This window comes from Thalassophryne amazonica, chromosome 10 (assembly GCF_902500255.1).
Source record: "Thalassophryne amazonica chromosome 10, fThaAma1.1, whole genome shotgun sequence".
Lineage (NCBI taxonomy): Eukaryota > Metazoa > Chordata > Actinopteri > Batrachoidiformes > Batrachoididae > Thalassophryne > Thalassophryne amazonica.
The window spans coordinates 97393790-97412657 of NC_047112.1; the positions used below are offsets into that span (position 1 = coordinate 97393790).

An 18868-nucleotide genomic window follows, 5' to 3' on the forward strand; every position below is an offset into this window, starting at 1 on the left:
GAGGGATGGGCATTCTGACAAGTGTAAGTGCCCCCTCACACATAACACGATTGAGGTCGAACGGCGCACAAAGTTGGATTCAAATACTGCTTGTGACATTTCTGAGCCACCTCAAACACACACCCCACAATCATTCGGCCACAGCACATGCACTCTACATTCACGTGTCGATCACGCTGAAAACAAATTTGAATGGCGGGCAAGATGAGGTTGTACTGCCATCTGATCATGCTTGCAACATTTGCACAGCATGTCGTATGCAGGGTGGACATATCGTTCTGCGGCTGAGGCACTGCACAAAAATCACCGGCCATGTCACACCATGGCCGACTGGCGCGATCGAGGCAGCCTCCACACCAGTGGGCGAATGACAGCAAATGCCAGGCAAGTGGCCATTCGAACCGTGTGCTCTGAGACATGGTTGGGTGATACAAAGGTGGTCTTGTTTGATCTTGTTTAATTATAAGCATGTCAGGAGACAATGAGAGCCTGTCCACACATGTGCATTGTGTGGCGTGTTGAGGTGTCATGTTGTTTATGGCATGATATGTGTTCTCCAGCTGTGAGTTGGTCCGGACAGGTGGGTGTGCGTGTCAGCGGCAAGCAGCAGCAGCTACCCACTGTGTACTCGCAACTCACAGCATCACCTCTCAACACTCCACCGTGATGTGCATGTATCGGCATGCTGTCCTCACATGATAATAATAAATAAAAACACATATCACCTTTGCAATGCATTCAGCAGCGAGCGCCTCAAAGCGCAGTGGGAGCCATCAGACAGATTGCCCTATATGAAAATATCCGTCTGAGCATGTGAACGCACAGCTGGTGATCCAAATGTCACATCCACCATGTAAGTGGTAGATGTGACATATAGTGAGGTGAGTTATAATCCACATGACGCAGTGCCCTTTGATGCACTTCGCCCTGGACAGCTGGACATGTGGTGCTGGCTGATGTGTTCATGGTATGAGCATTCAATCATATCAGTTCATTAATTCCTTGTTTACGTCCATAGACATGGTTCATGCACATGAGGGAGCAGAGTGACAAAAAGTCTTGTATTGTCCGCTCTTTACAACAAGACTGAAATATTCTAAAGGACAAAACGAAATCCATTTGTTTCATAATTTCCAACACAGGCCGTCAAGCCATCAATTACAACTCATTACCAGTAATATGATTGTCTTACATTTAAACAGTACATTAATTGTTCTTATAATGTTCTGTGCTCTCTCATTATTTTGAGCTTACACGTTGTGTGGGCCGCTGAAGAGGTGGTACTGCTGGCCCACCACCACCAGAGGGCGCCCTGCCTGGAGTGCGGGCTCCAGGCACCAGAGGGCGCCGCCGCCTTACGAGAGCAGTCAGGGTGACAGCTGTCACCCATTACTGGACACAGCTGACTCCACTCAGCCCGGGGGTATATCATCAGGACGGCGTCTCCACCTCAGTGCCGAGATATCGCCTTAAGACTGAGGTAACGTTCTCTGCATTCATATTCTGAATAACCAGCTAAAACTTGTTAAACCTTTTCAGGACTGCTGACTACTGAAAGCTAAATTGCTTGGATAAGTACTCACCTTCCTGCTATATATTGACAAGAGGTGGAGGCGGCTTCTCCCCTCTCCGTTACTGGGTGCTGTCGCATCCACACCTGTGTGTTGTTGCTCTCTCCCGCCAGCAGTACCGGATCCGACGAGCGGAGGCAGTGGCCACCTGGGAATTCGGGACTTGGCGGTTCCAGTATTTCCAGGGTTCGGTGGCAGAGGAGATCTGGGTGGTTCCGGTTCGACTGAGACAGACGTCTCCTACCTTCGAGCCTGCCCACACGACACCAGCGGATTCGACCCCACATTGTTAATTGTTGTATTCGTTGTGCTCGTTTCACAACAGTAAAACTTGTTATTCACCTTTCTCCATTGTCCGTTCATTACGCCCCCTGTTGTGGGTCCGTGTACCTACACTTTCACAACAACACATATTCGTCAGTTAATGTTCATTTGTCTAAAAAAATCTGTAATAAGAGACAGGCTTTACTATAAGTTATATAATAAATAAATAAAAGTGTAACTTGGATTGCAATCAATACAAAGACACCAAGACATTCAGGGAAACTAGCTTACAGCATTCTTGTAGAAGAAATAGAGAATCATGTTGGCCTGCCGGGAGTAGCACCAGTGACCGTGGACCAGTAGAAGCTTCTGGAGATACCGGAAACGTGGGAGCGCAAAGTCACTGGCCATCACTGCCTGGAAAACACCATGAAGATCCAACATTTAATCTTGTGATGCCTTCTTCATTGTATTGTATGTGTCACACTATCATGGCTGCAAGCAACTGATCATTTTTGACTGTACATTTTCTGTGAGTGCGGCACAGCACAAGTGTAATTTGGTACACTCTGAGCGCACTTTGGTCAGTTTTACTTGGTTTAAAACACAGTGGTATTTGACTCTTATACTGGAACAAAATACGGTTCAAGTCTTGATTTCATTACAATTTATTGGCTACACTGTATTGTCTGTAATAAATTTCAGTAAATGGACCGACTGTCTGCATTAACTGACTTTAATTCTGCTTTCATTGCTTTCATTCTACATTCATCAAATTCTAAGTGTGTCGTATAAAACAAATAATTACACCCTTTCTGCTTTTAGTAAATAACACACTTAAAGATATGATAACTATTGCCAATGAAAAGTGTTTTGCAACTTGTAAGTCATTTAAAACTGATGCAATAGTTAAATCATATAACTTGCAAAAGAACAACAATGTAACTTCAACATAAAAGTCCGAGGTTTTTTTCACCAAGCAAAGTCAATTTTTATTCACAGCTGAGCATGACACGGGCAAACTGAGTCTCCATGACATGCTGTCAATTACATTTTGAAATATTTTAAAATGGTGCCTGAGTCCCTGAATCTTTTTTTTTTTTTTTATTTGGCTGTTTAGCTGATGTAGCAGAGCCAGATGAATGCCAAGATACCCCTGGAGAAGGCCTGTTTGCTGTTTTTACAGGCTGCCTGAACATGCAGATGGATTTCTTACATTGGAAAAAAAAAAGTCAGAATATGTTATTTTCAGATAATGGACTTTTTTTTTATAATGTGCCAGAATCACGAGAGAACTTCGTGAGGAGCTCCGTGACACCGGATGGCGATCGCGCGTGACTCGTGCGTGATGTCTTTGGTGGACTGGGCTTTACATATTCAATCTTGGAAATCATTCTACAAGTGGGTGAGTTTTTCCTTTTGAATTTTGTTCTCATCAGTAGAGATGGTAGGCTTTATTTTTATTTTACTCTGAAAGCGTCTATCTTGATGTGTGCGAGTCTGTTCTGTAACAGAGCAGCATGCACAGTGTCGTGCACCATACACGTGGACCTGTCCGCTGTTTTTCAGGCTGTCTATCACACAGATGTATTTCTTATATTTTTCACAGTTATATCAATGACAACAATTATAATTGTGCACAAAGCTGAGCCTCAAGCAGACTGTTGTTAACAGAATGTGTTCATGGTGAAGGTGCATGCACACTAAGTCACGTGACAGTGGAAAGCGGTTACTGCTTTTATCGTGACTGCATCAAAATTAACAGTCATCACTGAAAAACAAGTCACCATAACATGACATCACACTTATGGAGACTTTGCAACTAATCTGTGGCCCTTTTCTTAACGCTAGCAGCTACATTCCATTTAAGTGCACCCTGAGAAGTTTTCCTCAAATAAACTGTGTCAGAAACACTCGGAAATGTTAGGATTTTGGTGCGAGAAGTAGTTGAAACACAGACGAATGGACTGCACTCCGCTATCCAGCACCAAAATTTCAAAGAACGAAAGTATGTCTTGGTACCTCAAGAATCTCAATTTTCATTCTGCCGTTTTCTTCATAAAAATGTCCCTGTTCTCTAGGACAGTGGCTGCAGCATTGTTGTGAACCTCCGATCTGGTCAATCCCGCGTGAAATGTTGATCGAGTCGGTTTTGCACTGGTCTCAGCCTCCGTGGCGGCTCGATGCAGACGTGCCCCCTCCCTGGCAGATCGCGTTGGGCCTTTTTTCTGGCTAACCTTCCTTGGCTATATGGCCTGTGATCACCGCCAAGACTAAACAAAAAAATGCAGAGACCGTCTTCTGATCATCGCGATTAGTGCTACGCTTGCATTTTGTCATGGTTTATGTTGTCTGGATGTAAACAGCCTAAAATAAAGAGTTGAAGTTGTTTATGTGAAATTTCCAACCAAAAATGAGTTTGCGCACAGTCAGATTCCCACCAAGTCTTGCGCTAAAACATCCTGAGATGACGCCACGGCGCCGTTATTCCATTGTCTGGGGAGAACCCTGCGGTTTTATATGACGGAATAAACGGAACACAGAAAAACATTTTGACGGAAATCCATTTACAGACGGAGATTTTGCAGCCCTGCACTATGCACACAACCACACATGGCATATGAAGTTATTAGAAAACAATACTGTGAAAAGGCCTCACTCCACTTGCCTGTCTCTTTTTAATAAGTCTTTACTAGGTCAAATCTTTCCAAAGCAATAACCCTTAAATGAGTCGCCGACCTTGAAAGATTCATCATTACAGCAGCAGGAAGCCATCAGTCTCATCTACCAGCATGTAAAACAAAATCCTCCCTGTGTACAGGCCATTTTTGTTATATGGCTGGGGGGGCCTGGCTGCCGGTTTGTTTGTCGTTTGGTTTCCTCCCAGGTGGCGTGCATTTGGGACTGAGTGGCTGTGTTGCTGAGGCTGTCAGGACCTCACCCTGATCACCTGCGACTCGTCAGGACTCACAGCTGAGGTGCATCTGGATGGATTGGAGCATGTTGGCATTTAAGACTGGAGTGCACGGTGTGTATTTGCCGGAGACTCGACCTTGTGACCAGACGGGTGAGATTGTCGTCTTGGGAGCCATCTCATCAGCAGCGGACGCTGAGAATGTCCAGGTTTGATGCACGGTCTGTGAAAGAGGAGGGGGTGAGGTCTCACGCTCGTCAGCACACTTCCTGAGGTACGTTGGATTTTGTGACTAACAGTTATACAGTCAGTAAATGTGGTGTCCCTCACACCTTATTGTATTGAGCTGTATGTTAGTCATGTATCAGCTTCCACTGCGGTGGAGTTTTGTGAACGGGATGTTCCATGCCTGCAGGTTGGGAAGCTGATCAGCAATCAAGCCAGGAAGTGTTTGCTGTTTGTACACCTTTAAGTGTTCTGTGTGTAGAGTGTGGACTCACATAATGGTTCCTTCTTTCACAGACTCGGTTGTTGCGGCCACCTGGGGGGTGTCGGCGGGGTCCTTGAGTCCGAAACAGCTTCTGGCTCCGGACCGTTAGCGCTGCTGGGAGCGCACCACGCCAGACCGCACCTTTTTGTTATATTATCTTTTGTTATTATCACTGTTATGTATTAAATTCAGTTAGCCTTTGTACCGTGCTCTGCTTATTTCATACTGGGTCTTTCAAACGCTGGTCGGTTCTCCGAGCTGCGTCCGACACATAACAATTTTACAACTTACATTTTAACCAGTAGCCCTTTATGACACAGCTCATCTGTTGACATTATCCACCAACAAGAAAAATAATAGATGCCTTGTTGTGCAGCAATTTAGGTTCTACTGCGCTCGAAGAACTGGCACTAAATAACTACTGTGCTGCACATGGCCAAAAGGTCTGTTAATCATAATACAGCATGCCCGACCTGAGCAGACAAACTTGCATCTTAGCACCCTGCAGAATCCTGAGGACTGACGACTGTCTCATTAAGACCAAATTTGATTAACAGAGATGAATCGAGCAGTCCAGTTAAAGACAGGATACAGAGTCTGTAACAGATGTGCTTCACCACAGACTGTCTTCCCTGGAAATTAATTGGGAGTTTCCTTCATTACGATGCAAAAAAAAAAAAAATCAAATCACAGAAGCTTCCTCAGCTAAAATTCTTGCTCTGGTAGTCTCACTTCTGTCTTGACTCTTGTAGAGAAGAATAAACCAGAAGCCAACAAAAGCTGGAGTTTTTTAACCTAACCAGACCCCACCTACCGAGAGGCTGACTGCTATAGGCTAGTGACTAAACAATAGCTCTAATTAGCACCTATTGTGCTCTAGTTTGCACTCTCCTAATGACAGGACGGAAGCCTCCCCTGATGGCTCCCTTGACAACTCTCTCCTGATGACGTGAATGACTCATTACCATGAACAAAAGACTGAAACTGCTTTGACCTGAGTACCATATTGTAAACAGGGGACAAAGCATGTCTGAGACCCGCTCCGCGGTTAAGGCTGGGTTTCAACTGTTTTACAAAGAATGTTTCCTTGACACCTCTCTCAAACCATTTCTTCTCTCTGGCTAAGATTTTAACTTCCTTGTCCTCAAACGTGTGGTTAGTGTCTTTCAGGTGGAGATGAACTGCAGACTGAGGTCCACTGGCGCCCTCTCTGCAGTGCTGGTATAGCCTCTTGTGTAAAAGTTGCTTCGTCTCACCTATGTAGTGTTCATTACAGTTTTCCTGACATCTGATATGATACACTACATTGCTCTGTTTGTAACTAGGGATCCTGTCCTTAGGGTGAACTAATTTCTGTCTCAAGGTGTTGACTGGTTTAACGTAAACTGGGATTTTGTGCTGTCTGAAGATCCTCTGTAGTTTTTCCCCTACTCCTGCTAAATAAGGGAGAGACACTCCTCTTCTTCTTGTCTCCGTCTCCTGTCTATCTGGTCTCTTTGTTTTCTGGGACTTCTGCACTTTGTCCAGGGACCAACGTGGGTACCCACATACTGTGAGGGCTTTCCGTACAAGTTGTTGTTCTTTAGCCCTTCCCTCTGCAGTTATGGGCACCTGTAGGGCTCTGTGTTGAAGAGTCCTGATCACACCGGGCTTGAGTGGGTTTTCTGTAAACCTCTGTCTGGAGCTGCCTGTTCTCTCCAATCATAACATCACAGTCCAAGAAGGCTAAATGGTTGTTTCTGGCATCCTCACGTGTGAACTTGATATTGGAATCCACCGAGTTGATGTGTTCTGTAAAGTCCTCAACCTCCTGTTGCTTGATCATGTTGCCACTCTCTCAATTTAGGCACACTAGCTTCAGCTGTCACTCAGTCATGCTCACACCCATGCCTACATGGCCCCACTCATATATCCTCCTGCGCATGCAATTCATCCAGAAAGTATTCACAGCGCATCACTTTTTCCACAATTTATGTTTCAGCCTTATTCCAAAATGAATGAAATTCATTTTTTTCCTCAAAATTCTACAGAAGAGATTTTTGCAAATTTATTAAAGATTAACCCCCCCCCCCCCCCAGAAGAAATCACATGTACGCAAGTATTCACAGCCTTTTCCATGAAGCTCAAAATTGAGCCTATCCTATTTTCACTGATCATCCTTGAGATGTTTCTACAGCTTAATTGGAGTCCAACTGAGGTAAATTCAGTTGACTGGACATGAACTGGAAAGGCACACACCTGTCTACATATCAGGTCCCACAGTTGACAGTGCATGTCAGAACATAAACCAAGCATGAAGTCAAAGGAACTGTCTGTAGACCTCCGAGACAGGATTGTCCTTCCAGAAGGACAACTATTTCTGCAGCAATCCATCAATCAGGCCAGTATGGTAGAGTGCCCTGATGGAAGCCACGTTTTAGTAAAAGGCACGTGGCAGCCCACCTGGAGTTTGCCAAAAGGCACCTGAAGGACTCTCAGACCATGAGAAACAAAATTCTCTCGTCTGATGAGACAAAGATTGAACTCATTGGTATGAATGCCAGGCATGATGTTTAGAGGAAACCAGGCACCATCCCTACAGTGAAGCATGGTGGTGGCAGCATCATGTTGTGGGGATGTTTTTCAGCAGCAGGAACTGGGAGACTAGTCAGGATTGAGGGAAAGATGAATGCAGCAATGTACAGAGACATCCTGGATGAAAACGTGCTCCAGAGCGCTCTTGACCTCAGACTGGGGCGACAGTTCATTTTTCAGCAGGACAATGACACTAAGCACACAACCAAGATATCAAAGGAATGACTTCAGGACAAGTCTGTGAATGTCCTTGAGTGGCCCAGCCAGAGCCCAGACCTGAACCCCACTGAACATCTCTGGTGAGATCTGAAGATGGCTGTGCACTGACACTCCCCATCCAACCCCATGGAGCTTAAGAGGTGCTGCAAAGAGGATGGACTGCATTTTTTAATAGCACTTTTCCATCTGCATCAGACGCTCACAGCGCTTTACAATAATGCCTCACATTCACCCCGATGTCAAGGTGCTGCCATACAAGGCACCCACTACACACTGGGAATGGGCAAAACTGCTTAAAGATAGGTGTGCCAAGCTTGTGGCATATTCAGAAGACTTGAGGCTGTAATTGCTGCCAAAGGTGCATCAACAAAGCAATGAGCAAAGGGCGTGAATACTTTTTTATTATTAATAAATTTGCTCAAATTTCCAAAAAACTCTGGATTATAGAACTGATGGACAAAAACAAAAAACATATACATACAAAAAATAAATACAAGAAACACACTGCTTTGCTTTAAATATGCAAGAAATCTATTTGAGGTGATCAGCACAGAACGTCATTCTCTCTTAAAAAGTTTTATTTTACTCAGTGTCCTGTTTTGAAAAGTTCTAGCTTCTGCTGTCTGCTACAGAATGCTGCATTGCCTTCTTCTCTGTTTTTTTGTGGAAGCATCGCAGCACCACATACAGGTCTGGCATGTTTTCAGAACATTATTAACCAGTTTGGGAACCCAAAACTGGAAAGGTTAAAATACCATTTCTATTAGGAATGAACCTGTTGGGAAAAGTTCTAGTTCAAAGCCTCGACTATAATTTGCAGGGACTCAAACTAGTAAAAAAAAAAATAAAAACGACTACCCGGGTTGATGCTGACATCTGGAGAAAATTTCATGTCAATAGAACCTTTAGAAATATATTAACTGAGAAAAATGGTGACGTGTTCAATATTTACACGCTGTATGTTCCTCTCCTGTCCAAACAGCACCTAGGAATTAAGCCAAACATGGCACATATATACTTTGACACACAGGGAACTTCAGGCCACAGACCACTTTAGTAGCAGTTGTAGTAGTTTTAGTCAAGGGGAGAGAAATTTTTGTTCTGCATCATCATCATCACCAGCAAGTGTGATAAAAGGTTGGTGTCATCTTTTTCTAATCTCTTCTTTTTTCCTTTGAATTGTTAAACTCCTCATTTTTGCACGTAACAATAGCATTAGCATAGTAGTCCTGTAAAAACACCTATAGTTTTAGTAGTAGTACTAGTAATCGCAGCTGTCTCTTCTCGAGGCAGCTTTAGTTACGCCCTAATAGTTCTCTGGAATCCGGGATAGGTGGGAGGTGATAGCTTTGCTGGTGAAGATGAAGCTTTCATTTCAGTCTCTAAATCAACTCCCCGGGCGGGTAATCGGTTTGTTATATTCTAAAGCCACTTTTCCACTACAAAGCTCCAGCACTACTCGGCTCTACTCAGTTTGGTTCCAAGCGCGAGCTTTTCCACTGCAAATGGTACCTCTTCAACCTGGGCGGGGTCAGCAGAGCAAACTGCAGTGACGTCGTTTTATACGCGACACAAACATAAACAATGGCGAACTCCGTGTGTTTACTGCTGTGTGAGTTTTTAAGAGAAAGTTGCTGGCGGCGAGAAAAACACGCTTGAGACGTACAGAAGACTTTGGGAATTCATATGAAGATGAAGACGAGAAGATACAAGCTGCTAGAGATGAAAAGGCAAAGCATGACGGTAAGCTAATCGTTAGCTTCCTAAGTAGCTCGTAAATAATAACTGCAGGCTGTCGCTATTAACTATTAAAATTGTGGCTGTCAAAATAAAGCGTTAATTTAGATTAATTACAATACCTATCAGGCCTTCAGCCACACTTTGCTCCATTTTGTTTTGACGTCAGTAACTTGGTCTGTGAATAAAGACGCCTTTCTGAGCAATAAACGTGTTAATGTCAATACTTTTTTTTTTTTTTACCAAAGTAACTTGCTTTGATAACTTATTGTTAAATCTCAAATGTGGGAGTTTGTGCATTTACTGACGTTCACGCACAAAATGTTGATTCGGTTTTAATGACCGTTAATTAACGTCGTCACTGAACTCGAACAGGCTTAAAACATTAAAAACGTTTGTTTTTCATCCAGATTTTAATGTTCAATGGACAAATTTAAAATATGAAATCTAATAAGATAATTATTAAAGGAGTCATATTGTGCAGAAAGAATCAGCCTCCAAACTCCCACAATTCAGTTTTTATAGACATTCTTTATAATATATCCTTTTATTGTCATTGTACACATAAATACAATGAAATTTGCCTGCATTTAACCCATCCAAATTACACTTAGACAGTTCTCCCAATTTACAGCTTGTTTAATACCTCCTTGATATGTAACAAAAATAATCCTGATTTTTTACCTGGTTATTAAATGTCCCAAACACACACAGATCTGTTTTTTTAATATACCTGCAATTAAATGATTCATTTAGATTAACTAATCACAAACCTTGTAATCACATTTTTTAATAACCTGACAGCACTAATTAAAATATGTATGCTGTATGTGTGTGTTTCAGATGGTTTTCTCAGAGTCACTGCTGCAGAGGTTCATGCCACAGAATGGGACACCTTTGTCATCATCATGTTATACACCAGTTATGTTTCACTGTGAAGTTTGAATAAATTATTGTACTTTTTTGCTAAAATGTCTCCACTTTTGTGTAACATCAGTTTGATTTGTAAAAGTTACCAAGGTTTACTGATTTAAAGGCTAACAGTTTAAGCTGTTTAAGCATAATCCAGTAGTAAAATAAGTTTTACATTTAATGGGGTCATAAATGTAAATGTAACAGACAGTAAAACTGGTTGTTCAAAATTCCTTGATGTAATGGTGCCTTCACTGAAGTGAGTAAACCTTTTTGTTTATGTTAAATACCATTTGGTAAAATCTCAGTTTAGACATGATTATTCCAGCATCTGTGTAAAGATTCAGCCAGGTGTAGTGTGCAGTGTCTTCTGGAGAGGCTAAAACCCAAATTAAAAATTCTTAGAAATGAACCAAAATGTTTTTTACTGTTGACTCAGAATGAAATGACAAATTATGATACAGTCACATGAGTCAAATTGTTTACTGCAACAAAAAAGAGCAAATACACACACATAAAAAAAAAGCAACACAAACTATACAAAAGTTTCATGTGTCTGTAGTCTGGGTTGGGGGCGCAGGTCACATGCGGTCATGCATCGCGTGCACAAGGTCACCCAGCATACCAAGATATGCCTGATTAAATGCAGCTTCCACCACCGTTGTTTCCTCAAGGATCAGCCGGATGTGTCGATCACACTGAAACCAGTTCAGCTTCAGCCTCAACATCACTCAAGATGGTGAGATTCTCCTGCTGGAACAGGCTCCCTTTATCTCTTGCCTGGACAATAATGAAGGTAGAAATGGGAAAGTTTAAAAAAAAAAAAAAAAAACCTTCAATCTCTGTATGATCATTCCCCAGAGTTGCAGTTATCTTGGTCACTTTGCATAAAAATTATGTTCTTTCAAACTTATTCTCCAACAAATCAGATCATTTGGAGCATCATTTTGAAAGAACATGACTTTTATGCAAAGTGATCAAGATAACTGAAACTTTGGGCTGGACCTTTGTGGGATTGATGACAATATTTATGGGTTCTGGATTTCTTTTCTTTTTTTTTTTCTTTTTTTTTGGTGAGGGGGGGGTCACCCTGTATATATATCGTATTTGGGAAAGTTAAGGTGATGTGAGACACGTTATTCTTACCTGTGATGACATGTTTGTGTGGTGCTGGACGTTGATACAGATGTTGAAGCTGGTGTTCGAACCCTTCTCGCTTATGGAACTGGATTCTTCAACAAAAACAAAATGGCGACATGTCAAAAACAAAAAAACATCACCGTAATGGCACTAAATGAGTCAAATGTACACGTTTGTTGTCTTGCTGACTTGAGGTGTTTTTCTGTCAGAAGTTAATACTTTAAAGCGGAGCACGGAGTTAGCTAGCTTGCTAGTTAGCAGTCAGCTAGCTCACTGTGTCTGCGTACATGAGACAACGATGTTACTTTAACACAAGTTTAGACTCACAATCTTCGGTTGTTAAAGTGTGCTTCCCACCAATGGGAAAAGGAACGTTAAACGGTGCTTTCAAGCAGACTACAGTCACAAAAACACTTACCATCCGTCGCTTCCAACCAAGCCGAGTCGCGGTCATTCTGCCTCCCGTTGCTCGCCGGTGTTGTCGTAAACAGCGTTCCTGCGGCCGTACCATTTTCAGCACTTTTACGGTCCGACCTACTCCGGTCATTGTGGTCCTTTAATCACTTTTAAGCTTTTTCAGCTGTTCTCTGAGTTGCTGTAATGTCCGGTGAGCCGAGTGCGGCCTCATTTTGGATCGCTTCATCCACTCTTGTATTTTCTCCACCGCCACCAAACATAAACATCCGCAGCTCATCCACAGACCACGGTGTGGTTTTGCGCGAGTAAAAAAAAAAAAAAACTCGCCGTGAAACGAAAGAAAACGACGGTCGCTGTAACGCCGCTGTGACTATTTAAAAATGGCGGGTTTTGATTTTCCTCTCAGACGGCGCACTCATGACTCATCCAGTGACGACGTTCTCTGACCAATCAGTGGCCGGCAGCCTGTTGACGTCACATTTTAGTATCGGCTCGGCTCGCTTGGAACCGCTCCCGAGCAGGTACTAAAAAAACCTACCCGGTACTAAAAACTACCCTAATGGAAAAGCGAAAAAACCGAGTAGAGTCGAGCTGAGTAGTGCCGAGTAGTGCTACTTTTGTGAAGTGGAAAAGCGCCTTAAGTGTTTAGAAAGCACCACCCATTATTCGATCTGAAGCTGTACCAGGTAGCAACACACTGTAACACAGGTGAGGTATTGTTGGGTATTGTCAGCATGCGTATAAAATAAAATAAAAAATCCCCACCTACCTAGTCTATTTTTTGCAAGGCATACCTTAACCTAAACAACAAATATACTTCTGAATAATTCTTCTTCCTTGACATTGTTATTCCAAATTTGTGAGGCAGTTGACAGATTGAATGTGGCCCAATGCAGTTGTTTATGGTTCACTATGTTCCTCCAGGACACTTAAACAATCCACCAATCCACGACTTTTTAAATAACATGAAAGAAGGTATACTGAGGCATAAACAAGGACCAGATCTGCATCACATGGAAACACTGTTTACATACCCCCCCCCCCCCCCCCCTACATTTATACAGTAATGTGAATGTATCTTATGTCTTGTTTCTGGGGTTATTCTGTATTTTTCATGTGACATGAGCATCAGCAGAGCACACTGACTTGCACAGATGTTCTTGTGAAATTAAGGTTTTCAAATGAAAATGTATGACGTGTGCAGGGTGATGGGGTATTGGAGAGACATGTGGATGTTGGCCTGCACATTTGCATGTCTATAGGGTCATTCCATCTCAGATCACCCCCCCAAAAAATGTGATTTTAATCCTCACCCCCTCAGATTTTGATGAGATTTGGTATATAGGTAATATTTGGAGGGAGAAGGCTAATTCTAAATTTGAACTCAATCAGACTAACAGTCCCCCCCCAACACACACTTTTTCGCAAAAATGGATGCAGACGCTGAAATTCAAATGACCATAACGCAGCAACCAATGGTCTGATTTTCAAAAGAAATGTATATTTGGAAAAAAAATCCAAATGTGACATTTATTTGACCTTCTGAGAACATTTAGGCATGGTGACCTTTTGACCTACTTTTTGACCTTGAAATTGACAAACTGGGACAAATTACACTGTGATACTCTTTAATGAAAATTGCAGCCCCATATGTTCTGTATAACATATTAAAAAAAACTGAGGGTAAATTTTTTTAGCTTTCAAGCAATTTGAAAATGAAGTTGGCATACCTGTTGCTAAGATGACAAGAAAACAGTCTGAACTATTGATGTATTCCATGGAAACAGCAAGGCTATTTGTAATCATACCGTTAACACATGCTGCTATAAAATAAATAAACAGAAGTAGTACTTTACCTGCATGCCCTCCTGTCCCGAGATGCCCACGCCCACATCAGCCACCTGGATCATACTGATGTAATTTGCCCCGTCACCTTCGAATAAAATGGAAAGAGGATATTTATTAGGAAAAGAAGTAGACAGAAAATAAGAGGAAAAAGAGGGGAGCAGATACAACTTCTGCTAATGTACAAAATAAAAATAGGGTAGGTTGGTGGTAGGGATGAAAGTGGTGAAAAACAAAAAAAGCTGAAACCCAAAATTACCCCCCAACACCACCCGCACAAAAATGTTTCAATTCTAGAAGCTCTGAAATGCAATCTGGGACTATTCCAGACAATAAACTGCAGTGAGTGCAGCATCCATTTAGGTGAGAAAAAAAATATAACTTTCCTTATTCAGATTCATTCCAGTAGTATTCTGCTCTTACTAGGATGCAGCAGTTTTCTAGTTTGGCAGATAGTTCTGGAGGAAATCACTGAAGAAATTAACACAATGAAAATATGGTTTGACCGAAACAAACTGTCATTAAACTTAAATAAGACAGGGATGAAATGGAGGTGTAAGCGTCACTAGGTGTTCACAGGAAACACTTATTTCTGTATGTATTTATTTATGTTCATTGTTAATTGCTATTATATATTTTCTGTTGTGTTTCTATTCAGGTTCTTTTTGTCTCTTTCTCTAAAATTGTATATAATAATCATTAGATTATTAATATATAAGCAAAAATAAATTTAAGGAATATTACAATTTGAAAACAAATGCACCCGAACGTGATGACGGCTGCAATTGCTAAATGCTAACTTTTAACATTGAAAATGCCATAGACATGCTAACGCGTTAGCATCGCTCCCGTTTTTAAGTTATAAAATACATCTATCAACTGTTTCAGAAGACCATAACAGGTCGGTTTAACATAGAAAAGGTAAATTATACTCACAGATGTATGCTCTTTAGGGTTTTAGCGGGGAAAATTAAGCGAAAGAAAGAAATAAACGAAGCAATCGACCGAAGCATTGCTTCAATGTGCGAACTACGCTTCGATTGGTTCAAGGTTCAAAGCAAAGCTGCGTTGCAGAAAAGTTGATTAAGGACCCGCTGCAGGGTCTGTAATCAATGTAGAGAAATGATCATTTTCCTGACAAACACCCGCCAAAACAACGGCCACTCTGAAGGACCGATAACAGAATCGTTAAGCACAAAGCTTATTGATGTCAGTGGATCGAATCATTTCTTAACGATACCCGAAAGGAACTGGTTCTCGATACCCATCCCTAGGTATTACCTAGATTTAGAGAATTTGATAGTATCTCACTAGGCACACTGACAAAACCTATGAGTCTACAAAAAGCACAACCTGTCTATTTGATCCCATACCAACAAAACTGTTTAAGGACCTATGGCCCATTCTTTGGCCGACTATGCTGGAAATTGTTAATCTCTCACTAACTTCTGGATCTGTTCCTAAATGTTTTAAATCTGCAGTGATTAAACCATTACTTAAGAAATCTAATCTTGACCCCAGCGTACTGAAAAATTACAGGCCGATATCAAATCTATCATTTTGCTCTAAAATTCTGGAAAAAAAGTGGTTTCACAGCAGCTCGTGAACCACCTTACTGAGAATAATCTTTTTGAGCCAATGCAGTCTGCTTTTAGAAAATATCATTCCACAGAGACAGCGCTCACTGAAGTGGCAAACAACCTTCTGCAAGCAATGGACTCACACCTCTACGGTCATGGTGCTGTTAGATCTTAGTGCTGCGTTTGATGCCGTGGATCATCATATTTTACTTGATAGGTTGGAGAATCATTTTGGGATTACTGGGAGTGCCCTTGTGTGGTTGACGTCATACCTGTCCAGTCATTCTCACTGTGTTTTATATAATAACACTACCTCTAACCTTAGTGACATGAAATTTGGGGATCCACAAGAATCTGTTTTAGGCCCCCTGCTTTTCTCCATTTATGTAGCACCCCTTGGGAATATACTGCAGCGTTTTAGGACTGAGTTTCATTGTTATGCTGATGATACTCAATTGTACATGCCAATAACTGCTGGTAATCTGATTGCCTTGTAGCAGTGAGAAGCTGGATGTCTAGTAACTTCCTAGTTTTAAATTCTGATAAGACTGAAATGATGGTTCTTGGTCCAGCCAGACATGGGCATCAATTTGACCAGCTAGTGCTTAGCTTAGGTTCGTGTGTTACACATCATACGGACAAAGTGAGGAACCTTGTGGTAATTTATGAGCCTACGTTGTCCTTTGACCTCCACATTAGAGCCATTATGAGGACTGCTTCCTTCCTTCTGTGAAATGTAGTGAAGATTCATCCCATCCTGTCAATGGCTGATGCTGAGGCTGATACATACATTTGTCTCTTCTAGACTGGACTATTGCAACGCTCTATTTTCTGGTTTACCACAGTCCAGCATTAGTGGTCATCAATTGGTTCAAAATGCTGCTGCCAGACTTTTGACACAAAGTAGAGGGTTTGACCACATTACACCCGTTCTGGCATCCCTTCAATGGCTTCCTGTCTCTCCGAGATGGGATATTAAGGTGTTGTTACTAGCCTATAAAACTGTTCACAGACTGGCACCTCCCTACCTGGCTGACATGGTTAAGCCCTCGTACCGGCTCGGGCTTTGTGTTCTCAGGGTGCAGGACTGCTGTGTGTTCCTAGGGTGAATAAAAAGTCTGCGAGTCACAGAGCCTTTTCTTTTCGTGCCCCGGGTGTGTGGAATGATCTCCCTGCGCAGATATGGCAGTCGGACTCTGTGGAGATTTTTAAGTCTAGATTGAAGACACATCTTTTTTTACCTGTTTTATTGTTAGTTTTTTTTATGTAACTGTGTGGTTTTTAATTCTTTTTACTTTTTATGTTTTTATTCTTTTATTGAGCATTTTAATCTTTTACTTCATTTTTTTGTTCTGTTTTTCAAGTTGTGTTGTGTGAAACACCTTGAGGCGACCCCGTTGTGAATTGGCGCTATATAAATTAATTATTATTTATTTAGCAATTACAGAAAAGTGCTTAGCTGGCAAAACAGAATCATCCAGAAAGTTGCACTAAGAATGACAAAACTGAAATGTGTTCAGAAGTCACACTGACATCTTCATGTCACCTGTTATACTTTCAGTAAACAAAAACATAATTTGTTTCAGTAAGACATGCATGTTGAGATTGTGATATAAGAGCAGAAGGCTAGAATCATCAGTGTGCACTTTTCTTAACCTAAGTCTCAAAGTCAGCTTGTGCTGACACCAGAGAACACAACCATTACACAAAAGACACCTTGTCTGGGTTCCAGCGAGTTGGTTCTGCTGATGTTCGTGTGAGGGACACAACGGGGCAACACTACTGAACTGCACAAAACACACATTTCGAGTTTACTGGTGGAGACAATCACTAGCACAAAATTTAAAGTACATTGGCACGGCAGGAGTGTGCAATCACCATGAAGCATGAAGCAAACACAGGTGCATCTCAAAAATTTAGAATATCATGGAAAAAGTTTTTTTTTTTTTTTTTTTTTTTGGTCAGGTATTTCAGAGTGAAAATTTTACATATGCTAGTTTCAATACAACTAAAATATTTCAGTCATTTTCTTATTTTAACTTTGATAAGTACAGACTACAACTTAAAAAAAAAATAGAAAATGCATATCTCAAAATTAGGGCTGGGTACCAATCAAAAATTTTTGATACCGGTACCAATTAACAAAAAGAAAATTACATTACATATAGTACAAATCTTGAGTTTTATTTTTCAGCTTTGGTCATTTTCCACTCCAAGCAGTTTTCTTATAGAAAAAAGAAGCAACAAATAATTTACAGTGCAAAAGAACACTTGAAATCACTCAAAGCATTTCTTTCATACATTCTGGCATGAATGTCTCTCCATAGAATCGGAGCTCAGCTGGCTGCTGCACGTCAGAGCAGAACGTCTCATTTTGGGAGGAAAAAACTTTTGATCAATTGCAGTTTATTGTTTGTATTACAACGTTTGGAAAGAGGTGTCATTTGATTTAAATGGCGATTCGCTTTGAAGTTATTAATTTCGACCAGACTTGATCTTTCTAACATGACTCGCTCAGCAGAGCAGAGCCACAGAGCAGAGCAGAGCTGCGCAACATTTGGAGCGGTTTCAATGGAACTTTTCTTTCTCGCAACAAGACCAGTCCCAGTTAGTGACTTAATCCACACAAAAGTGACTCACGATTGACATATTTGCCTCTGAGAGGGGTTAAGAAGCGGATTTGCCGCTTCTGTAAGGCAGCAAAGCAAAGAACCGAAGCAGCTCACTAACAGATTTAGACAGATTTGTGAACAATATTTGAGAGAAATAGGTCTTTTCTGTATACAGAAAATGTTTTTGAGCTCACGAAAGATGAGAGTAAAAACAAAAGTGTTGCATGCATATTTTTGTTCAGTGTATTTTTTTAAAAAGCTGAAAACCTGTATTCCTGTATTAACTGGGGGAAATGGTGCATTATGCTGCCATTATTTATATTTTTAATGCATTATTTTGTAATTTTTTAACTCAAGTTTGATTACAAACTCACTGAATTATAAGTGTACTGCATGAATGGGTATCAGATACTAGGGGTGTTGGAAAAAATCGATTCAAGTCCGAATCGCGATTCTTATTTATTACGATTCTGAATCGATCCAAAATGTCCAAGAATCGATTTTTAAAAAGCTTTTTTTTAAAACATTTTCTTGCTTACTCGCTGTGTGCACTCTTCTTTGTCAGGCAACGGCTTCCGTAATACAGCATCCCC

At 41.4% G+C, this 18868-nt stretch overlaps 1 protein-coding gene across 1 annotated transcript in view; it reads right to left on the reverse strand.

Annotated features, from left to right (window-relative positions):
• Positions 1-18868, reverse strand: part of LOC117518164 (probable phospholipid-transporting ATPase VA) — a 97731-nt gene that overhangs the window by 44298 nt on the left and 34565 nt on the right. The window contains exons 6-7 of the mRNA XM_034179223.1: positions 14095-14171; positions 2127-2252 (exon numbers count right to left, since the gene is read on the reverse strand). Coding sequence (XP_034035114.1) covers positions 2127-2252; positions 14095-14171 — 203 coding nt within the window. The remainder of the gene's footprint in view (positions 1-2126; positions 2253-14094; positions 14172-18868) is intronic.